The 24,203-nt window shown below is 45.3% G+C and overlaps 1 protein-coding gene across 4 annotated transcripts in view; it reads left to right on the top strand.

Annotated features, from left to right (window-relative positions):
* The window catches only part of kat6a (K(lysine) acetyltransferase 6A), a 38,558-nt gene extending 14,763 nt beyond the window's left edge, over positions 1-23,795 (top strand). For all 4 annotated transcript variants that reach the window (XM_085293448.1, XM_085293450.1, XM_085293449.1 and 1 more), the window contains exons 3-17: positions 2,946-3,054; positions 4,556-4,671; positions 5,115-5,196; positions 5,481-5,595; positions 6,311-6,624; positions 8,289-8,401; positions 9,439-9,554; positions 10,105-10,246; positions 12,733-12,894; positions 13,451-13,544; positions 13,713-13,944; positions 15,946-16,156; positions 16,247-16,918; positions 17,060-17,321; positions 18,008-23,795. In XM_085293448.1, the coding sequence (XP_085149574.1) occupies positions 2,946-3,054; positions 4,556-4,671; positions 5,115-5,196; positions 5,481-5,595; positions 6,311-6,624; positions 8,289-8,401; positions 9,439-9,554; positions 10,105-10,246; positions 12,733-12,894; positions 13,451-13,544; positions 13,713-13,944; positions 15,946-16,156; positions 16,247-16,918; positions 17,060-17,321; positions 18,008-21,330 (6,063 nt within the window). In that variant the 3' untranslated portion in view covers positions 21,331-23,795. The remainder of the gene's footprint in view (positions 1-2,945; positions 3,055-4,555; positions 4,672-5,114; positions 5,197-5,480; positions 5,596-6,310; positions 6,625-8,288; positions 8,402-9,438; positions 9,555-10,104; positions 10,247-12,732; positions 12,895-13,450; positions 13,545-13,712; positions 13,945-15,945; positions 16,157-16,246; positions 16,919-17,059; positions 17,322-18,007) is intronic.
* Positions 23,796-24,203: the final 408 nt, after the last annotated feature.

Raw genomic sequence — 24,203 nt, forward strand, 5'->3', positions numbered from 1 at the left:
CTTCTTCTGGGCTATATTCTCAGCAGCATAAGGAGAATCATGTGCTAACAGCTGTCTAAATGACTCGGCTAAAGTTAGTAGCATGCTTGTTGTTTTTGTCTTTGCACTAGGATGATGTCGGCGTAAATGTGCAGTCATATTCGTTGTGTTCCCACTAGTGCTTTCAGGTTAATCTCGTTGAAATGACCTTAACGCCACAACACGGCAAATCTCCGTTAACGAGCTACCGCCGATCGCCCCGTGCATGGGGCTAGACGGCCAACACGTTAACGAGCTAACTGTGCTAACACACTAGTTCCCACCCATGTAATTGAGCATTGCATGGCACATCCAACATACTGTTTTACTTTAGTCCATGACTCGCTTACCTTCAGGGTCATACGTCACATGAAAACCAAAATAATTCCAAACGCCAGATCTGAATGAGGGTGGGGGAGGTGCCCTGCGCTCTTCCTTCTGACTATGCTGTCTGTGTTGAGCGCTCAGTGGATCTGCGCTCGACAGTGCAGCCTAGGCGGAGTAGTCGAACGCAGATTCACTGAGCGCTCAACACAGACAGCATAGTCAGAAGGAAAATTGATAAAATAAATTACAAATGTTGTATTGTTCGATACATATGCGTACCGAACCGAAAGCACTGTATCGAACGGTTCAATATCGATACGAATATCGTTGCACCCCTGATATATATATATATATTTTTTTTTTTTTGTTTGTTTTTTATTTATTTATTTATTACTGTCTCCATGCTAGAAGCAGTTGATGCTTGCTACTGTTGTGCCTTTTCCATTTTTTCTTTGTTCCCCTTCCTGAGCAATGACACCTTTCGTTTGAAGAAGACTTCAGTGAGCTGCAGTATGAATGCTAATGTGTTTGTGTTGATATCACATTTGCGTACCCGTGACATTAGTCGTTATAATGCATCTGTGTGATATCTGATATAACTGGTCTGGGTAGCACCAAAGTGTAGTGGGTTGCACATTTGCTTAATGTCTAAAAGGTCCCCAGTTTGAGACCAGCAGAGGACACTCTGTGTCAGGAAGGGCATCTAGAGTAAAAATCTTCCAAATCAAATATGTGGTGCTGTCTGCTGTTGCGACCCACTGTGAGTAGAACAGAGGGTACAGCTGAGAGAGGATTGTTCAAGACGGTTTGGTCTTTGAGAGCCCAGCAATCAAAGCATGTGCGCTTGAAAAGTTATCACAGGTCCAAGACTTGGGTCCTGTTTTCAGTAGCGGAGACGCAGAGAAGCGTCTCTGCTGCATCGGATGTTTGGGCTGATATTCAGTGCAGGATTCAGACTGAATGTAAGAGCTCAGGGTGGTTTACAAATGCTCCACATTGTCTCAGCTTGCAGAAGAGTCTTTTTCCTCTGTGACTGCTGGCACGCACTGGACCAGATATCATGCAGAATCGTTTTCACCAGTGGGTTTTCCTTTACTCTTCTGCCACAGAGCTGAGAACATGGAAGCAGTCAGGCAACAGATGTCGTTAGGACAGTGTTTCCCATCTCAGCCACAGAGCTCTGTAGCTCCTCCAGAGTGTTCATCACAAGTGTTTTTCTCACAGTCAGTGGCTGTGCCACAGTTGCATCTTATTTTCGTCTAATAAACACGCTGTAGTTGAGCTTTGATTTTCGTGCCTTGGAGAAGCCTCTAGTTCTCTTCTTGTTTGGTGCGTTTTCAGGCCTTTTTTTGTGTTTATGTTTCTTGTCCTAATGAAGTTCTAAACAGGCATTGCCTGAACCTCAGAACATGTGGAAGTTATTTTTAACTCAGAATTGCTTGGCACACCTTTACAGCTAGCAATCATGTGGGCTAAGCTGTTCATTATTCAGCATTTTCTTCTTCTTCTTCTTCTTTTTTTTAAAGCAGGCTAGCATCCAAGTTGATTTTAGCAGGACGACAGGTCACCATGCAAGACTAACAATTTTAAAGTCATAGCACAAGTTCTCCTGGCATTTATTTGTATCTGTTTGCATACAGTAACATTTATGCAGGCTGTAAGTAAGAAAACCAAAGTATAAATTATTATGGCTGCATTTTAACGTTAGGCTTAGTCATTCTGTTTGAAGCTGCTTAACAGATAAAAGAAAATTACTGGTTGCGTACGAGTAAACTGTCACTTCCCCTCGGGGCTTCCAGGATCCAGAAACTTTGAAGGAGAGTCACCTCATGTCCTTCCTCCTCCCCACCCCCTGTTGTGCTTGTTTCTGTGAAGTGCACCTGCAGTGCTTAAGGGATGTGATTTTTCAGCTTTATTGGACACACAAGTCTTATTTGATGTCTAACAAAACGTTATCCAGCCTTTTGTTTTCATGGACACAAACCTGGCTTAGGTTTGTGCGTGCGCGCATATGAGATATCGGGCTTGTTTTGTGCCTGAGCACACACCTGCTGCTGCCACGGATTGTGCTTTCAGGGGACCCGCTAAAAGATTCATGCAGTCGCAGAACTGAATATCTAATGGTATGTTTCAGGGAGAAAAACGTGTCAAAATGGGACACGCTGCAGTGGAACTACGCGCCTGAGCCAGTACGAGCTAAGGAGCCCAGTCCCAGCTTTTGATCAAACAGCAGAGGAGTCAGCAGAGACGGTGACACATGATGGCAGTCTCTAACGTGACACGCCACATAAATTATACAAAGCCGCTAATCATAGTGGCTCTCGTGTTCTTCATCATCTTAAAACTCTTTGTTCAGAAATCCACATGTGCTCCAGAGGTGTTGTTGTAGCGTTCATTCAGTTCACTGTTAGCGTCTTAATACACACAGCAGCAGTCATCCGCTGTGGCGGGACACACAAGGCCACTTTGTTTGTTTTCATTTGTACAATGAAGCTGTTAAGTTGACTGACAGTCTCGACTCTTTTTTTTTCTTTTTCCCCCTTCCCCTTTCTTCTCTCCCGCGTCCCCCCCTCTTCCCGTCTGCTCTGTCCCTCTGCCAGCCGGTGGCGGAGCCCATCCCCATCTGCAGCTTCTGTTTGGGGACCAAGGAGCAGAATCGCGACAAGAAGCCAGAGGAGCTCATCTCCTGCGCCGACTGTGGCAACAGCGGTGAGTGCCGCCTACAAGACTCTGCACTATTCAGGTTTTGTAGAGAGAACAGATACAGCACAAGAGGAGCCAATCAGCTGTCTGCAAAAAAACATCCATGTAACTGGTGGTGACACATTAAAGAAGTTATTTTAAAAAAGCATGCATTCAGACTCATAGACTGTGGCTTTAAAATATGATGGGATCTTAGGAAGATGTAAACTTCACAGTGTGTGCATGCACACACGCGCAGCTGTCTCTGGTGCTTCATCTTTTATGTTGCTACTTAATTGATACTTCAACTGCATTTATGTACAAACGCAGCTGCTGTCAGACATTTAAAGGCAGCTTACACTTCACTGCTTTCACCCTTTGATGGCAGTTCAATAAGTCCATAATAATCATAAGGATTTTGGTCAGCATAGTAATCTTGATCATTTAACACTGTTTTTCATTAAGTCGACAGATATCGTACAGTTTGGACCTAAACACACGTCTTCTTTTCAAATAAGGGATTTCCTTGAACATGAATTCAAATGGAAAAAAAAACAAACAGATTATCACACAAGGTGGCAAACAGGCTCGTGATATATGGACCCAGACTAGCAGGTGTTGACCATCTTGCAGTGGCAGGACCCTGCACACTTCAGCTGACTCCCACATCCAACAAACAAACACGTGATAGACCCTAAGCAGTGTGGAGACAGAGGCCCTCTTTTGATTATCTTGGCTGATATGTAGTAAACTAAGAATGAGTTGGAGCTGTTGGGGACAAAAACATACCTACGAGTACACATTGGTATTAACAAAAGGCCTGCAGGTGATTTATTTATAGTGAAAATTAATGCAAAAGTTATTTATGTATTCAGATTATTTTGTTTTCACAGTTGTTTGGAGCCAATTTCGTAACTGAAATTGATACTTAATTAACCGCCCAGACCTCCAGTTGATTCGGTCTAAGTGGCTACTGACACTCAGCAGCTCATCAGTCTATTAAACTGTCCAGTCATGTTCTTCACTCTTCTCAGTAATACTTTACACTTCAACTTCATTTAGTATCTGAACATAACATTGTTTAATTATGAACGGGTGTGGTTCTTAAACTTGAACCCAGTTGATATTCCTGGTTCAATTTTTGGTTTTATTGGCATGCAAGTTGTAGTACTCCTGCTAAGGCCCGACATCTCTTATCGGAAGCAGACAAGCGTGTTCCTCTTCTTCCCTCAGAGGGGTTTCGTCCCAGACAAGGCCGTCTTGTTTGCCGCGCTTCAAACATTGCAAAAGCACGGCTCTGACAGATTGTCATTTATGTTTTAACACACTCTTTGCAGCCAGGTTTGATTCAGTGAGGGCTTCCAGTTCCAAAAGGACTTTCTTTCTTTTCTTTTTTCCTTCAATGATGCAAGTGGGTCACAACTGTCAGTCAGCAGCAAACATAAAAAAAAATAGAGTGAGAGTGTGAGAGAAAAGTGTGTGTGATGTTGACGTGCTTGTTTGTGTATGTGTGTCTGTCTACCTGCAGGCCACCCGTCCTGTCTCAAATTCTCCCCGGAGCTCACAGTGCGAGTCAAGGCTCTGTGGTGGCAGTGCATCGAATGCAAGACTTGCAGCAGCTGTCAGGATCAAGGAAAGAATGCGGTGAGTGGATGAAGGAATATGGCGTCCTGGCAGCCTGACAGTCGCTGTGAACGCTCGATCTTCAGCTTAAGTGCCAGATAGAGATGCTGATAGACATCAGCGTCTCTATCCAGGGATTGATCCTGGGAATGAGCTATTTTAGTCAGCATCGGCATGATTTCACTCTTTTCTCTTACTTGTCAGGCGAGGTATGATTGTTATTCAAATGTTTGCGGAGAGGTTAAGAGGAAAATTCACAACATGCTGCCAGTTGCACAATGATGAAACAGGCTATGAGGACGGAGGGAAGGCAAAGTATGCAAAACTCTCATCACAATATGGAATTAAAATGAGCTCAGCAGCTTTGATCAGCGGTGTCACCTGTATTTACTTAGTGGATTATATGTTGTTCTACTACTCGTGTGACCTGAAGACGATTGTCATTATTTTGTGTCTCTCTGCAGGACAACATGTTGTTCTGCGACTCCTGTGACCGGGGCTTCCACATGGAGTGCTGCGATCCTCCTCTCACGCGGATGCCAAAAGGTAATTAAACAAGACTCGTATCCCGTCTCCATTATCTGCTCCGAGCCAAACTCGTACCTGTTATTCCTCCGATTGACCACACAGCGCTCCTACATTGCTCTTCTGCATCGCCGTTATGATGGCAGTTAATGATTAAACCATCTCCTGAGCTGATGGCTCTCACTCTAATGCATCACTGTTAAGCACTAATGCATTACAAGCTTCCCAGAGCCTGTTTGTATGTGCACCGAAGCCGGTACTGTCTCAGTGTGTGAACACTTCCATTTTTCCTCTTCGTCTCCTAGGCATGTGGATTTGTCAAATCTGCCAACCAAGGAAAAAGGGAAAGAAGCTTTTACACGAAAAGGCTGCGCAAATCAAACGGCGCTACAACGCACCGCTGGGACGGCCCAAGAACAGGTACACAAACGTCTTCAACTAATTCTGTCTGAGGCGGTGTCACTGCGATGGAGAGCACCTGTGTCTGCTTCATCACAGACCCAAGGTGTTTGAGAGTATGGAGGACTTAGAAACCACTTAGTAATCAGATGTTTTCTAAGGGGTATATAATGGTGTCTGTCATAATTAACATAAAAAACATGTATAGAATGAGATCAAATAATCAGATAAATGGTTAAATTAATGGTGAAATGACTAAAAGCAAATGAATACTAGAATCAACACAAAGACAGATTTACAGCAGTAGTAAACCTACTAGTGCTGTATTTTATTTAAAATGAAATAAAATGCATTTAATGGGATTAATAGTGATTAATCACCTTAAGGTGCCATTCACGACACTTTTATTATTATTATCATTATTTTCTTATGTTTAATATTGACTGTTTTGGTCCTCCATACTAACGAATGCCATGCAGAAATTTGAGACACTGACAGTAATGAGATCTTACCCTTAAAGAGTAATGCCAAAGGTTTTTTTTTGTTTTTTTTTTGGTATATATAATAATGCAGTAAGGTGGTTCCAAGTATGTTGGAGATTGTACTGCACACCAACCACTGTGTGCACACTGTGGCATACACAGATAAATGCATGTTTAGGTGGTTTTTGCACTGCAGAGTGATTACAATGCGTGACCGATTGTGACTTTGACCCTAACACTTTTGTCTTCTGCAGGCCGGGGCGGCCCTTTAAGAAGCTGGGAGGGCGCGGTCGGCGGAAGCGCTCGGCCTCAGCAAACTCTTCCTCCAGCTCCTCCTGCGAAGGTTACCCCGGAGACGACAGGCTGCTTTTTTCCATGCGGGAGGACGGCGACCTGTCACACAGCAGCCTGCGCTTCAACAACAAGACCAAGGGCCTCATCGATGCCCTCACAAAGTTCTTCACGCCATCTCCCGAGGGCCGCAAGGCACGGCAGGAAGTGGTGGACTACTCACAGCAGTGCCGCATCCGAAAGAAAGCCAGTCGCAAAGGCGAAGGAGATGACAGAGGTGGGAAAGATCAGCTTGTTTTTTTGTTTTTTGCTCATACCATCAGACAGTTTAGATTCACATTTGCCATGAAAACAAAACTTTGAGATAAAGTAACGCACATAAAGACATGTTAATGATCTGTTATGTTTAATGAGAGAGCAACAGCACAGAAATGAAACACAAACGGTAAAAAAAAAAAAGTTAATATCTGAATCAATAAATTGACCTTTTTAAAAAAACGTGCTCTATTTTCATGAGTCCTTTGCAGGTGCTTTGCTTACAGACTCTGTAGGTATCAGCTGTTACTGTGAAGCATTCACATTGCTTTTGTGTTCTTTGTCCCTCTTTTATAGACGATTCAGCCGTGATGTTACTTATTTTGAAATTGTAGGTCAAGGCTAAAAATCGTGTGGAATTGCTTTATTTTTTTTCCTCAGCCGGAGAAAATGATTGCTTATGCATTTAAAGAAATTGCTTTTGTAATTTGAAGTGTCCACCTGCAGGTCTGTTTCCATTGAAATCTCTTAGAGTAAAAGCAGAGAGTTATAAGTAAAGAATAAATGTGACAGAGCAGCAGCGCTTCCTTCAGGTTTCTGCGGCACCCATGTGTGTTTTAGAAAGAATGAAGAACACCCTCATCATCCATTATCACAAGTCTCTTCCACTCTTGCCTGTGTTGCTAATGTGTGTTTACTGCCTGCAGCAAGCAAAACAAATAAGACTGTCTTAGCTATCAGCTAACTTAATAAATATGTGGAAAGTAACCTGGCAGCTTTAATTTAGCTGATAATATTTCACGTCACGGGGTTTAGCGTGAGTAAAGTGCTGCTTTTGTGGAAAACTGCAAACTTGTTGAACAGCTGGTGTGATGTTTTTGATCGCTCTTAAAGTCAGAAGTGAGGTTGTTGTCAAGTGTAGAAAAACGGTGTCTTTCGCTTTAACCAGGCTTTGCTGTGTGTCACGCTGAGATTACAGACCGTAGCTCGAGCACAAATGACGCCAAACTGCGGCAAAGAACAAGCAGCGGTTTTGTTCCCGTTCATTCAACCGATGTATTGTGAAAAAACGCCTTAAAAACAGATCATATGCCAAATTGGACGTATAATTTGCGCTTCGCTGCGTCATTAAATCAGAAACGGCGCGGCCCGTACGTTCGTTCTCCACACAAGCTGAGGGAGCATGATTTGTTGTGAAGCAATTAGAGCAGCGATCACTGGGCGCAGCGTGCATGTCGGCGATGTGACTTATTTTGGAGACGGAGGAAAGCGTGGCCAGATGAAGAATGGCAGCGACGGGAGCAACGTCCTAAAAGTGGTGGAGATACGAACGTCCGCTTCCTGTCAGAACTTTCAGAATAAAATGGGACTGATTATGGATGAAGAGATTTGTGAGTTGTGGCTTCAGCCTTGAGTTGAAGTAACAGGCTTTGTATCCACGCCAACATACGCACAACTAATCATGTGATTCACATGAATTCAGCTACTTCTCTTGGGGTAATTTTGATTGCATTTAGGGATGCTGCTCACCTAAATGTTACTCTTTCTAACATCCTGTGATTGCAGGCTTTAATATAAGAAAGTGACCTGTTATAAGAGCCTCACAGCTGTTTGTTGTGAAGCGCCCTGAAAGTCTGCAGACATCTTGGGATTCGAAATAACTTCTGATTGTCTTTCAATCCCCAGACAATCAGGAAGGCAGCGACTGGCGTGACGAAGATGACAAACTGCCCGGCCACGAGAACCTGACGGAAAAAGACATCGAGCTGTTCAGACACATCCAGGAGCTGGCGCTACAGGTACGTGTGATTATTACGAGACAACAGTGGGGAAGGGAGACGCTGAACACTGGCCAAATTGGACAATGAGATTGCATCAGCATGGGAATCTGAGAGCTGTGAGTCTGGGACTGCGGCTGCCAGACTGGAGGGTATACACGTAAATCTCAATCGTGGTGAGAATGTGGTCAGAAAGAGCCAAGTCAACAGCTGGCTGGTTGTAAGAGATGAAGCTGCTGGCTCACAGAGGGCTGCAGGCCCTGTGTGTGTGTCAAAGAAGTGCAGGAAAGAAATTAGGAACAGCTGCCAGATTCAATATGGATATTAAAATGATCCATTACCATAGATGCAGCACACACAGGCCGTGACCTCAAGATGCAAATAAAATGGATTGAATTTAGGACAGCAGCTTTACAACAAGCTGATTAGTCTTTACTGTTGTTGTTGGACATTTGCTTGAATTTCACATTCTGCTTGTGATTGATGCCAAACTGTGCTCCATAAACAGCCCGGCTAGAGTAAAACTACCCATGAATGTTTAAGACTGGGTCGCGATAAAGCACGTAAAACGAGTCTTGTGTTTGATGGTGCGATGACTGAGCGGGGCATCTTTAACGACAGTGTTCTGATACGTTAGTCAGAGAGGAAGTGTAAATTAGCCACATTAATGGCTTGTTTTAAGGGAATAGTGCAGCAGTAAACTGACCAGAGAGTGGGTGTGGGGTTAACACCATGGGAGTCGTATTAAAACGCTGTTGTGGATGTGGAATAGCCACAGTGGTGTGTAAGTGTGTGAGTTAATGAGCAGAACTGTTCCAGGCTGGGTGACAGTGAATATCGTGTACGGTGAGTACATGATGTAAATGGCTGGGAAGGGCAAACCAGGAAGATCCACGTAAGAGTAATGTAAACCTGGTGCCCTCTCCTGCTGTAACAGTCTGAAATACTCTGCTGATGATTTCTGGTGTCTCTGCTTGGCTCATGGCCTGCTAATCCCCCGCCAGTTGTAAACCTGTAGCTAACCATAAACATCTCTGCCTTTTCCCTTCTCCCAACAGAAAGTTGGCGTGACGGGTCCGCCAGACCCTCAAATGCGTTGCCCGTCAGTCATTGAATTTGGCAAGTATGAAATCCAGACGTGGTATTCGTCTCCATACCCGCAGGAGTACAGCAGGTAAGCTAACGCACCATAATGTAACGCAACAGCATGAGGTACTTAGCTCACAATCCTGCTCGTAGGTGTAGAAATTACCACCCGAATAATGGAGCTCGTCATAAGCCGTTTACACTGCCACCCTCTGTGACAGGGATCCGTAGTCGGAGGTGTTTTTAAATGTGCATTTCTGCAGTTTGTTGCTGTTCACTAAAATTCATCCCACTGTGTATGTTTCTGTCTCAGCAATTTAAAATACCTGATGGATGCAAACTGGAAAAGTGCGCAGAGAAAAAAGGCGTGAGAGCAAAGATATCAGTGTTTATTCTAAAAAATTAATCAGAAGTTCTTAAAGCCTTCACATTTAATTGTTCAGCAAATGTCATTTGGAGGAAAAATAAACCCAGTTTGACATTTGCCTTTGTTGCATCACCAGAAAACTAGCCGATTGTTATAAAAGACCAGTAAATATTCCAGCTGAAGAAGAAAAATGTTGGGATTTGTTTGTTTGTGTAGCAAAACCGTTAAAACCATTCCTTTTGTCCTTTTGTCTTTGTGCTCCCGTTTCCAGACTACCTAAACTCTACCTGTGTGAGTTCTGCCTGCGCTACATGAAAAGTCGCAGCATCCTCTACCAGCACATGAAGAAGTGCAACTGGTTCCACCCTCCTGCCAATGAGATCTACAGGAAGGACGACATCTCTGTATTCGAGGTGAGGAAGTTGCAGATGTGGCTTTGTGTTGTTTTGTTTTTAAATTTTGTTGTTGTTTTTTTAAACTGGAGATAACTCGCTGGGAATGAAGTCTTTCAAAAACCACTAAAGAGCTTCTAAAAACACCCGCAACTTCCAGATGGCACAATAAAAAAGGAAAAGTCACACAAAGTATTTTCTGCATCCAGGCGCTTAAGAATTATTTTAATTCACGCTGTGCTTCTTACAGGAGGATCCTCTCTAACATGTCTTTGAAACACACTAAAGCAGGCACAGTTAACAGACCTGCAAATGCATTCATGTATCCAGTGAAACAGTACAGTAGCCATTATTGTGATATTGTAAAAAGGCTTCTACGTAATACGCAGTACGTCGTATAGCTTCGTCTTATATTTTACAACCTCAGTCAGCTGAGGACAGTGGGGGGAAACTAAGACCACAGCTCAGTGAATTCCTTTTTCCTTTTTGGTCCTTTTCCTCTTCGGTTAAGCAGATGTAGTGATGGGTGAGTGTCACCTGAAAACACTTTTGGCTGCTTCCTCGTCACAAGCGGTCACCACAGCGGGCAGCTCAACGAGTTTAACCTGGCAGTGTTTACACTGGATGTATTTCCCGAGCAGCCCCAAAGGAGATTTGTGTTTCCGTCTGGAATTGAACTGAGTGACTGTTTTAACAATTTCACCATTTGAGGCACATTCATCAAATATTGCTGCACTGTGATGCTATTGTTAGGTTTAGTTGTGTATAATGAGAGTACTGTGTGTTACTCCCAAGGCTGTTGTGCAGAATTGGTCAAATGATGGTTGAATACAGAAACTCTGAGTTATGAATAGGTGTAGTTACAAATCAGGATCTGGAGAAGCTCATTTGAGTGTTTTTCTGCTGTTTTTGGTTTATCTCAGACATCAGGGAGGTGATGGATTGACTGAAAGACTGCCTGGGTGTCAGTGATCTTTGATAAATTCAAAGTGCAGAAGGTGTAACAGCTAAATAACGGTGGCCAGCGCTGTAACAAAGAGAGACGACTTCTGTTCATTTTCTGTCGCTGATGACGGAAAATCTGACGTCATTTTGACAGTTTGGGAAATGAGAGCGATTTACTGCAACATAAATAGTTGCTCTAAAGGGCTTTTGTTTTCTACACATGACATAAAGCATTACGCTGGCCAATCCTCCCTCGAGGTATTGGATTGTGTCTGTGTGACCGCACTCCAAGACCTCGTGGCCCTACAGAGGAATGCAGCTGCTCCCTGCTGTAGAAGTGCATTCCAGTGCATTCTGACTTCCCTGAGAGAAGTGAGAAGTGATTCGCTAACTGAAAAAAATAAATAAATGAATAAAGGTACTTTTGGTTGCTCCCTTCATCACCGGACTCGGCACAGTCTTTATGCTCGGTGCCCTAACTGATGCAACCCTCGCTTAGGACCAGCACTGTGACGACCTCAGGCCGGGTTTGTGTAGACTCCCAGTTTGAGGTTTCTTACATATAAGGTGAATGTGTTAAGTGTTAGTACTGGATATAGATAGATATCGGTGCAAAATAAAATAACGATCACTTGCCGTGATCTCCTAACGGTGTTTTGAGTTTAGTTTATATTTTCCTGTTTGGCTGCATTGTTTTAGTGTCTTGGCTGTGCCAGCAGAAGAAAAGCAAATAAAATCATCAGCTTAGTGTGTTTTTAACTTGATGATCATCTTGCCTGTTCACGTCCTCATAAAATAAACACTTTGCTCTGTGTGTTGGGCTTGAAAAATTGCCTGCTGTTAGATGTATCTCATTGTAAATTAAAAAAGAAAATTAAAAAGGCAATTAATGATGGCTTACTTGCCACTAGATGAACTTTTATCTAGTCTTCTTGCCACCTCAGACCTGCACACAGTTGCACAGTACAAACCCACAAGTCCTTTCAAATGTTTCCCACGCTGCCTGTCCAATTTTACCCTTTATTGGAGAAAGTTTCTGCATAGCATAATGCTTTCCCACCAACTATATAAATATATCTTAGTCAAAAACCCTTAAAGTGATTGTGACATCCTCACCCGCCTTAGTGGAATATCCTGTTCTTTGTATCAAAGTTATAATGAGACGAATTTGCAGTTAAGCACAGCGGCCACTGAATTGAGTGGATTGTTGTCTGCAGGACACGGCCGTCGAAGCTTCTGTTTTCCTCCACTCTGCAGTCCTTTCCTCTCTCCGAGGAGAGCACAGATAACTGGCCGTCTGCCAACCTGAGCCTCCCTCCGTCTCTTTACCACTCGTCGTTTCTCTCCAGCCTCTGTGTATTTCGGAGTCTACAGGGACACAGGGGAGATCATAGCCTAACACTAACTTCTAATCCATTCACCTTCACTCTGCTCCACAGCTCCCTAACAGCAGCCTGGAGATTTAACTCAGCACTTTAGTGTTTCAGGGATGAGAAAGTAGCTATTTAGGAAGTCCTGTGCTTTGCACTGATTTGTGTTTTCTTACCAACGTCTTTCAACAGGTTGATGGGAATGTTAGCACAATCTACTGTCAGAACCTGTGTCTACTCGCTAAACTGTTCCTGGACCACAAGACCCTCTACTACGATGTGGAGCCCTTCCTTTTCTACGTCCTCACCCAGAATGACAGTAAAGGCTGTCACCTTGTTGGCTACTTCTCTAAGGTAGTATGGCTTTCAGTTCATCTTCCCCCACTCAACTTCTCTGCAAAGATCTATTTTGTCTGGATTTTGTGTTTTCTTGACTCTCCCACAATTTTTAAGCAAAATACAGCTCTGTTGTGGGATTATATAAACACTTACTCCTATATATATCTATATATATAGATATAGATATCTATATATATAGATATAGATATAGATAGATATATCTATCTATATCTATATCTATAGATATATCTATATATATCTATATAAATTTATTTTTTTATTTATTTAGATTAAATGAAGCTGAAATAACTTCCTAAAACATACAAATGCTCATATGGTGTCCCAGATAAATAGTGGCTGCTGTGAGCACCATTGTCCCTCTGTGGAGTTTGCCTCTGCAGGTGCTCCCATTAACATGCAACCTCACTGCCAAAGCACAGCAGTTAGGGAGCAGACACAGCACCATTAACACCCAGCTCACACACACACAGACTTGCTTTATAATGTGGTTCCATTATTATTTTTCTTTTTTCCTCTAATGGTTAAATGTGTCTGTCTTTTTTCTTTTCAGGAGAAGCACTGTCAACAGAAATACAACGTATCATGCATCATGATTCTTCCACAGTACCAGCGCAAGGGCTATGGGCGTTTTCTCATCGACTTCAGTAAGTGCTGCTTATTTTCTAAAAACGAATAGAATGATCACAGTTTGAAATGAGAATATTGGGATCACTTTAACTAAACACTGATGGTTCCTCTTTTCATAGACATAATGACTAAATTCAAACATTTGGCTCATGATGCCCTTGTCTCCGGTTCCTCCTTCCCTGCAGGCTACTTGCTGTCAAAGCGAGAGGGACAGCCAGGATCTCCGGAGAAGCCTCTGTCGGACTTAGGTCGGCTGTCTTACATGGCCTACTGGCGTAGCGTGGTGCTGGAGTGTCTCCACGAGCTCCGCGACCGGCAGATCACCATACGACAGCTCAGCAAACTGACGGGGATCTGCCCCCAGGACATCACCACCACCCTGCATAGCCTCAACATGCTGGAGCAGCGGGGAGACCGGTCAGAAATATACTCCATGTTTTCTTTTATATGGCCCAAATATAAACAAAGTCGTTCTGCTTGTGCTACTATTGCCTTTTTTTTTTTTTTATTGAAATGCTGAATTTGCTGGTTTTCGGTCTAAGCAGCCAAAACGTTTTACTAAGGTGACCCAGTGTAATTTGAGAAAGACCAAGCGAAAATATGCAGTAAATGCGGTTACAGTAGATTCAGATTTTTGATGTGGAACAAGTATTTCAGTGGCAGCACCAAGAAAGCAAAACAGAAAAGCCTTCTTATGGAGGTACACAGACATGTCAGTGTGAAGTTTTAAAAGATTAGAATTGAGATTTCAAAAACAGCCATACAAATTTCGTGACACTGAAACTTAACATTCAAACGATGTTTGAACAAACAGTACATAAACCTATATTTTCACATGCATTGCATAAGCTGGTTAAGCTCCATTACTTTGGCTGCTCCCCAGACACGCAGCTATGATGCTAGTGGTAATGGGATCTCACATGCTGTCCGGAGTCACACGGACAGCCACTTGTGCTTTTAATCAGTTAATCGTCCAGAGCCAGGTTGCACTGCACTCTCCTGGTGTTTGTAGTGGTACCACCAGAGTCAGGCTGTGCAGCTGTTAGGATGTTAGCTAGTGGATCAGTGGCATCGTTCACCTTCACTGTTCCCAAAATAAATTTTCAGCAAAACAAAGATTTGTTTTTTCTTATGTTATTAGGCCTCATAGACCTACAAAACAACAACATAAAAGTTGACTTGCATCTAACTGCAAAGTACACTATGTGCAGAAATGTCACAGTTTGTAAACTGAGGTGTCCTGGCAGCTTACCAAGCACATGTGTATTGTGCCAGATGTTAAAAAAGCAGCTTCTTGGTACTCTAAACTTTTAACTGTGTTGTCAAAAAAGATCTATTTTATTTATCCTGAATATTTGGATGACTGTATCACAGATGTGTCTCAAATAATGCAGCGAAGACTCTGTGTCTTTACTGTATGTGGGCTTACTGCACTTACTGTCAGTTATTTTTAGGTGCACCACAAAAAACACATGCGTGCAGGGTTTTTCCTGACTGAGAATAGATCTTTGGGGGCTGCGCATGTAAGCATCAGTGCTCTGCACGGTGTAAAGATTATAGTGCAGTAGATAAGTGAAATGATCTTTCAGAAGTGCATATATGCACTAAGTCTGTCTGTCCCTCTGCAGCCAGTTAAAAGTTTTGCCATTTGTCCATTGTTTATTTTAGAAGGTTTTACTCTTGATTTGGGCTTGTGAGTATAAAAGTAAGTCAAATTTGTAACTTAAAAACTTCTTGGTCTCATGAAAAGCAAAGTAAGCTCAATGAGATGTTGCTCCAATGGCAATGCTGTGCAGGTCAAGGTTTTTTACCTCTTTGAAAGCACCATGATGCATGCAGCTAAGTAATGTATTCCATGCATGAAGACTTTTCTTTTCTAAAATTTGGCTGACACAACTTGTCTTCACTTTGTTTTGTGTAAACAAAAGAAACAATCAGTCAAATGTGTACGTTTTGACATTTAGATCATTCGAAAATGCAAGACTTTGTCCTTCTACTTTATCCTTACTCGTTATTTTAAACATAAGAGTTTATGTACCAATTTTGGTCCTTGTATCCACCTGTGAATGATTTATCTGCTGCACTGGAGGTGCTCTGTTACAGCTTTGTCAGTTTTATAGACAAACATGTCTGTTGTGGCTGAGTAAATAGAAGCCCAGTTGACGTAATTGGTTAAAAAATAGTTTAACTGCAGTGCTCGTTATTTTCCTTTGGCCCGTGCTAATACCTCTATGGGGAAAGCAAAATGTTTCTATCCAAGGAAAAAACAAAAAATCCCTGAACAGTTGGCATAGCTGCACGTATCTGCACATTTACCTGCACAGCCATATTTGTCTGTAATGTATCGATGCTTCAATGTAGAAAAATGTGCGTCCGGAGGGCTCATGCTCCCGTCTGGTTTTGCTTTGACTTTGTTAGACTCATCCTGATGCGAAGGGAGAAGCTGGTGGCCAACCACATGGCTCGTCTAAAGGCCCGGCCACGACAGCTGGAGGTCGACCCCGAGTGTCTCCGCTGGACTCCTGTCATAGTAACCAACACCGTGGTCTCTGATGCTGATGGAGATGACGACGACGATGATGATGAGGAGGAGGAGGATGAGGAACCAAAGGAAGGGACTCGCAAGGAGGTAAAGATTGCCATTGCATTTGTGAAGATAATAAATTTAGTCAGACTTGCTTTCTGGTGTAATTAATTTAATTGTAAATTTTCTAAACAGATTAAGCCGAGTCACAAGGTCCCACAGATGCCCTGGCATGTACGGCAAGGGAAGAAGGATGAAGAAGAGGAGGAGGAAAGGAAGACCTTTCTAGGATTTCCGATTGGCCAAAGCTCTCCAATTCCCCCTCCAGTCCGATGCCCACCGCCTGTACCAGAACCACCACGACCCCCTCCGCCAACAAACGGCGAACGCAGGCCACGAGGGCGCCCGCCCAAAAACTGGCCTTGGGGTAAGGTGAAGGACAGCGCGCGGGTGGGACGGCCACCCAAAATCCGTCCAGTAGAGGATGAAGATGATGAGGACGAGGACAGGTCAGAGGGGGTAAAAACCACAGGCACTGTCAACAGCCCGCCCTCCCTTTTCTCCTTGGACAGACAAGCAGACACGACAGCCTTTCACACACTCGACATGAGCAGGCACCCTTCCATAACCCCCACGAGACGAGGCCGGCCACCGAGGAAAAAGAGAGGCCCGAAGCCCAGACTGATAGAAGGTCCCGGAGAGGGTCACCCACAGCTTCCTGTGATTCCCAGGCTGAGCGAGTCTTCTCCAGTCAGGAAGAGCCGCTTCAGTGACAGCAGCGAAGAAGAGGAGGATGATGATGATGAAGATGACGACGAGAGGGGATGCTCCCCTCCTATGCTCACCAAATCAGGGCTCAAATGCAAGGTTAGACATGAACAGTTTTCTATTTTCAGCTATCATAATGATGATAATGATAATCGCAAAAGTAGCTTCCTGCTTGTGAAGTTGTCAGTTTGCTCTAAAGCTCCTCAGCACATCTTAATCCCTTGTCCCGTTTCTACCCAGAAGCCCATGAGGAAGCGCCGCTTTCGCCCGCGCAGCCACCCTCACAGCAGCGTGGTGACTGAGACCATTTCGGAGACCACGGAGGTGTTGGATGAGCCTTTTGTAGACTCTGACTCAGAGAGGCCTATGCCCAGGCTGGAGGAGGAGACTCCACTGGGTCACCCGCTGCGCCGCTACCCCCAACCGCAGTCTGCTCTGAGGTTGTCTGACCCTGCGCCAAAGAGGGGCCGACTCTCCAACCTCACAGATTCGGAGGAAGATGGTGAGCAGTGATGAAATGTGCAGGACTACCCATGTATGGACTAATCGTACATACATGGGTAGGACTTTGGCATGGCAATTCCAAAACCTTTGTGTTAGCCTGCTTTTTTTTCCATTCCACAACCAGTTTTAATGTGTGTTTCTGGTTATTGCTTTGATGCTGGCATAGTTGTGTCCAAGTTTAAGGTTGTCCTGGAGATTACTGAGGTAGTCTGCCTCCTCCGTTATTCCAGCCGCTCTGTTAAGCGTGCCAGTGCTCTGAAATAAACTGCAAATTTTAGTTGAGTTTTAACAGAGGCTTCTGTCTTGGATTGCAGCCTCTCAGTCCATGTCAATGTAAAACTCACCTAATGTTGGACAATGATAAAAATATTCCAGTAACTTCCCATTTATGAGAGATGACAATCCTAACAATGTCTGCATGGGGAGGGTGAAAGCTTGAGTCTTCTTCCTGGCCTTATGATAGTGGTGACATCTCCAAGTAACTTCTACTCTGATGTACAGTTGTTTGAACTGATGATTTTGGGTGAGTTACGGGCACCTACTGACATTCACTGGTTAAGATGGAGTTTAGTTATTTAGTCTGTTCAGAGGAATAGTTGGAAAGCCATCACATTTATTTTCACAGTCTGGCCAGAACTTTGTGCAGTAGCTGTATCTAACCACTTCATCTTCTTTGCTTTGCAGAGCTAACAACTATGCCGAAGTCTGTAGCTGCTTTGACAGCAACCCCATCAGAGACCCTTGGAGCCAACCCTGAAGTCCCAGTCAAAAAGAAGAAAGGCTGGCCCAAAGGAAAGAGCCGCAAACCACAGCACTGGAAGAAAAGAGGCAAGCCACCTGGCACAGGACCCAACCAGAGAGCAGCTGCAGACGGCCAGGCCCAAAGTGGGAATCCTCAGCAACCCAAAATCAAGATGAAGCCTGGTCGCAAGCCACGGAGCTGGTACTTGCAGCGGGCCCAGGAGGAGGCGGACAGGCAGGAGCAGGAAAGACAAAGGTTGCTAGAGCAGCAGCAGATGGACAAAGTTCCTCAGCTGCTGCAGACGGATGACCGGAACAGCAAGCAAGTCTGCAGAACTAACACGGACAGAGACGTCAAACAAAAAGACTCTGACGAAGAAGATGACTATCTCCCTAAGCCCGTTGAACAAAAGATGCCCAGAAAGCGGGGGAGACCGCCCAAGAACCGCCAGCCACCACAGCCTACCCCCAAACCACCTCCCACCTCTGACCCGGAAGAAGAGGATGAAGATGATGAGGAGGACATCGAGCGAGCCTGGGAAGAAGACAAACCTAGCCGGCCACCATCCCGTCCACTGCTTTCCCCTTCTTCCTCTTCTTCCACCTCAGGGCCCCGGGCCCCGCAGTCCCGGCCTCAGGACACAGATATGGGTGACAGAGAGGAAGACGATGATGATGAGGAAAGGGAGGAAGAGGAGTGTGGCAGCATGGGCAGTGGTGGTGGTAGCGTGAACAGGCGAGCGGCGGTCACGCCGGGTTCAGGAAGCCGGCGAAGTGACGACCACGATGCAGACGATGAGGGTGACGGACACTTAGAAGACAAGAGCAGCAGCAGTAAAAAGAGAAAAAGTCCGGACCCTGAAGACGAAGACGACGATGAAGACGAGGAGGAGGAGTCTGCCTCACACGCAAACTCGCCTCCAGTCAAAGAAGAACCCCCAGGTGTAGAGCCTTTTTTAGGCATGGAGAACAGCGTGGCCCAGGAGTACGTCAGCAAACAGGAGGAGGAAGAGGAGGAGGAGGAGGCTGAGGAAAGGGTGCAGGAGACCAAGTGCCGGCCCCCCTCTGCAGACCCTCAGCAGGAGGAGAGGAGGCGCAGAGAGCAGGAGGAGTCTGCTGCAGCGGCGGCGGCGGTGGAAACGGTCACGGCCATGTCTGTTCCTTCTGAGCCAATGGAGCTGCAGCCCCTGCACCCGGATGATAAAGACGTCACACTCTTGATGGAACCCCAGCATCCGCACTCCCACCCTCACCAGCACCCTGACTTCAAGGAGGAGCTTGGCCACCATCACTCGCACCACTCACATCACCACTCCAATGAGCTGGACCTGGAGACTATGCAGGCTGTTCAGTCCCTGACGCAGGGGGAAGCCCAGGACGAGGAAACTGAGCCCCAGCCACACCACGGCGCTTACCAGGACTGTGAAGAGACCCTAGCCGCCTGCCGGACCCTGCAGAGCTACAGTCACACGGGCGAGCCTGAAGAGGAGACCCTAGCCTTAGTAGAGGAATGTGGAGCCTCCCAGCACAGCAGCCCCCTCCCTAATCCACCAGTGCCCCCGCTGCCCAGTCAGTCTGTGCGCTCTGTGAACAGCCCGGGGCTGCAATCGGGCATCGTGGATACGACACCAGCAGGGCAAAGGGGTGGAACTCCTGGCCCCACCGGAGCAGGGAGCAGTGGCGGTGGCGCTGGAGGTGGCTACACACAGATCACTCCAGAGCATCCCAGTTCGCTTTCTGCCCCCTCTCAGCAGAACATGGAGACATCGCCGATGATGGATGTGCCGTCTGTGTCGGACCACTCGCAGCAGGTGGTGGACAGTGGCTTCAGTGACCTGGGCAGCATTGAAAGCACTACAGAGAATTATGACAACCCCAGCAGCTACGACTCCACCATGGGTGGAGGGGGCAATGGAACAGGAAACGGGGGCAATGGAGGTGGAATGTCTGCTGCCGTGGTCGCCGGGGCTTCAACGGCTTCAGCGTCCTCGGCGTCCTCTTCTTCCAGCTCTGCCACCCCTTCTTCCTCCTCTCAGTCCAACAGCTGCTCCTTCGTGCCAGCCCCCAGCCTCACATCTTCCACAGGAAATGCCGCATCCCAGCTAGCGATGGGCAGCTGTAGCCTCATTCAGCAAACAGGACCAGGGCCCAACAGTGGACCAGGTGCCAGCAATGTGGGCAGTGCTGTGCCCCAGCCCCCGCCTCCCCCACCGCCATCCAACACCCCCAGCTGTGGCATTAAGTCTCCTCAGAGCTGTGGTGTGATTGAGAGGCCTCCCAGCACCAACCAGCAGCAGCAATCAACAAAAAAGGTTCCTCAACAGCAGCAACAAGCGCCCAACCCTCAGCCTCCACCCTCGGCCCCGCCACCGCCACCACAGCAGGCCTTGTCCCAGTGCAGCATGGGCAATGGCTTTGCCTCCACGCCCATGATCATGGAGATTCCAGAGAGTGGAGGTGGAGGAGGGGGCCGCACCCTGTATGAGCGCATGGGTCAGGACTTTGGTACAGGGGGCTACCCCCAGCCCTCGGCAACATTCAGCCTGGCCAAACTCCAGCAGCTCACCAACACCATCATGGAGCCCCACGGCATGCCCTACTCTCACTCCGCCGCTGTTACCTCCTATGCCACTAGTGTTTCTCTCTCCAATCCTGGGCTGGCCCCTTCACCCCACACTGCCCTTCCACAGGGGCAGCCCACTATGACCCCACCTCCTAACCTTAGCTCTGGCTCCATGAACCTGGGCTCTCTGCAGCTGCAATGCAACATGCCCACGACCAACATTGGCCTAGGACCTCCACCGCACACACAGCGGCTGCAGGGCCAGATGACTACCGTCAAAGGCCACATTTCCATTCGGTCCAAAGCCACTCAGCAGCTGGCCCCGGCCCCGCACCAGCAGCAGCTCTATAGCCGCAGCTCGGGGACTGTGGCCATGCAGGGTACGCCGCGCACCTTGGCCGTGCAGCGCGGCATGATGCCAAACCTCATGCCCACGGCACCGTATAATTCTATGAACATGACGACTCTGAACCCCATGTCAGCCAGCTACCGAATGGCTCAGCCTATGATGAACAGTGGCTATCACAGCAACCCCGCATACATGAATCAGCCAGCTCAGTACCCCATGCAGATGCAGGTGGGCATGATGGGAGGGCAGGGCTACCCACAGCAGCCTATGCAGCCCAATCACCATGGGAACATGATGTACACTGGCCCCTCCCATCACAGCTATCCAAAACAGCCACATTACATGAGCAGATGAGCAGCCAAGAAGTGAAAAAAGGAGACAGAAAGGGGCCAGAGCGTATGCTCGCTGTACTCTAAATGTCCATTAGTCCTGTTCACCCTCTCCAGTGCCTCAGAGGCACCAGTGGAGTGAAGGTGATGGGGACAGAGAGGGTCTTTGGGTTTCCTGTTTTTTGTTTTTGTTTTTTCTGTGTTGTCATTTTGTCCCTTTTTTTATTTGGGCTCGTCTCCCCCTCCCCTCCCAGCTGGCTGTGTATGGGAGTATTTGGGCAGGATTTGGTGTGTACGTGGACCTCGGCCGTGCCGTGGAGCTTCAGGCCAGGCCAGCACACAGGCCCAGGAGTCCACTCCTCCTCTCGACACTGAGGAGGACAGTAAGGAACGACGAAGTATGACGAGGAAAAGTCCACAGAAAAGTCCACAGGGTACAGGAGTACCTGGCCTGGTCAGACTGTGAACGGTGGTTACTGAGTATATTCAACCATGCACACAATCTTTTAATATAGGAAGCCTTACCTTGAAAAAAGAGACGATGAAACATTGCAGGCGGACTGTTGTTTTATGTTAAACATACCGTTGACCTTATTTTTGTTGTTGTTTTTGTTTGTTTGTTTGTTTGTTTGTTTGTTTTTTTAAATACGTGTGTGCAGTCCGACCTCCTTACATGCTTTGATCTTTATACGCGTGGCATTCTGAAATGGTGATTACACCCTCTTGCTCTCTCAGAAATGCCCAAACATCTCCGGTGCCGCTCGGCCCCACGGCTTTTCGTGAGTTCCAGAAGAGCACAGTGGAGCAGGGCCTCGGGTGTTTGAGGTGTTTGACTGTTTTCCAGAGTCTCTGTCTTCCTGGATGGACAGTGTTGTACCAAAAACACAGCAAAGACACAGAAGAGACTAGCGTGTTACTGTCATATTATATATCCATAAATGAAACAAGTAGCATTATTTTCCAGTTTGCCGCGACTCTGAAACATTTCGATGTAAATATTCTGGTACTTCCCAATATTCAGCACACGCACACATACAAACACACGCGCACGCACACACACACACACACACACACACACACACACACACACACACACATATATATATATACATATATATATATAAATACAAACACACACTGACTAGCTGTCTCCAGTTGATGGCTAGCTCAGGAAACATTCAACTGTTTTTGTCCACACTCCACTGACAGATGGTATACAATGTCAGCCTTTTTTCTTTTTTTTCTTTTTTTTTAGCGGCTTAGGGAATGCAGAACAAACGGTGGGATTTCCATGTAACTACTTTAAGGAAAGTCGGTTAACTATAGGTGACCTCGCATCCTTAAGTGTTAGTGACCCAAAGAGGTCGAGGAGTCTGCTTCTGAATGGTGTGTTTTTTGTAAAATTTGTTTTTTCTTTTGGTTTTTTTTTTTTAATCTTGTTTTTGTTATTGTTGTTTCTGTGCTCCCATTGGCTAAAAATGTGGCAGCGGACGGTTAGCCTTTGTGAAGGTGTGCCTGAATGCTCGATCTAGCGCGAGGTTTGGCCCTGGGATTGTAGCTCGATTATAGAAGCAGGGTCGGAGGCAAGGATCGGAGGTCCCGTAGGGTCGTGGTTGACTTTGTTGGGCCGCGTATCGGTATTCTTAGTCAAAAGAGGAGTTTTCATTTGTCACACAGACCTGGCATACAAACTTTCTTTGTGTGTATTCTGTTCTGTATTTACTTTTTTTTGTTTCATTTCTTTTCTGAATTTTGTCAGACTGGGCAGCTTTCTTTTATGACACAAGCTGACTCTTTTTGACTTTAGAAACCTATTGTAGAGAAAATGTTTTTTCTATAATATAAAAGGAAATTCTGACATTGATATTGGTACTGTCATTTTTTTCACTTCTGTTTCAGGAAACGACAAAAAAAAACATATTTTTTAGCTCGCCTCTTGGGTAATAATTACTAAGAAACTCAAAATTTAAAAAAATTACCACTCACTTTTAGTGACTTTAAGATGCCTTTAACCTCTCCATTCCATCTCATCTCTAGAGTTTTTCTATCTTTGTGTAGTATATTAATGCTATTTTAAACAAAAGGACTACAAATATCTAAAGGTTACTCGGCATTCTTTTTGTTTTCTTTTTGTTTTAATTTTTTTTACTTCTGTGTGTGCATAGGATGACTTCCTTACATTTAAGAGGCATGTAAAAATGAGCTCAGTATATTTCTGTCTGTTTATATTGCTTCCCTTTTTGTATCCTTTGTAATTGTACATGTTGCGTTGTATGCTAAGAGAGAGCGCAAAATAAAAAGAGGGTGGGGGGACGGGACAGCTGGGCACACAGTGAAGGTTGATTTGAGCTCAGCTGCCTCAACTCTCGACTCTGTCCCTGTATGTATTTCCATTTTTTTCCATTTTGTTTTTCTTTCTTAGCAAGTACTTTCAAAGAACTCTGTACATTTTAACATAAAATGAAAATAAATTATGTTGAGCCATTCATGTATCCTTTGAGTTTAGCCTGATTCAGTGCTACGTCACCTCAACCCCCTCACGTTTTCCCAAAAAGTGCAGGGAAAAGTTACACATTCAGCTTTTCTTTTTTTTTTAAATTAAGTATGACGGCCTTGTGCAGGTTGTGTACAGAGCAACTTTTGACAATCAACTTTGAGCAAAACAAGTCTGAATTTAAAAAATAATATATAAAAAATCACACACAACATGAGCTGAACTATCAACTAGATGTTAGTCACTGCTACTTTCCACATTTTTATAACTTCTAGGTTTACTAAATTTGTCCAAAGGAAAAAAATGTTCTCAATAACTTCTATTTTTTTTTTTTTTCTTGAAAGACCCTTTGTCAAAATCTAGATTAGATTATAAACTAAAGGTCACATTTCATTTAAAAATGG

This window comes from Mchenga conophoros, linkage group LG12 (genome assembly GCF_057382185.1).
Source record: "Mchenga conophoros isolate Kocher_MC1m ecotype Shallow Benthic linkage group LG12, M_conophoros_male_GT1.1, whole genome shotgun sequence".
Taxonomy (NCBI): domain Eukaryota; kingdom Metazoa; phylum Chordata; class Actinopteri; order Cichliformes; family Cichlidae; genus Mchenga; species Mchenga conophoros.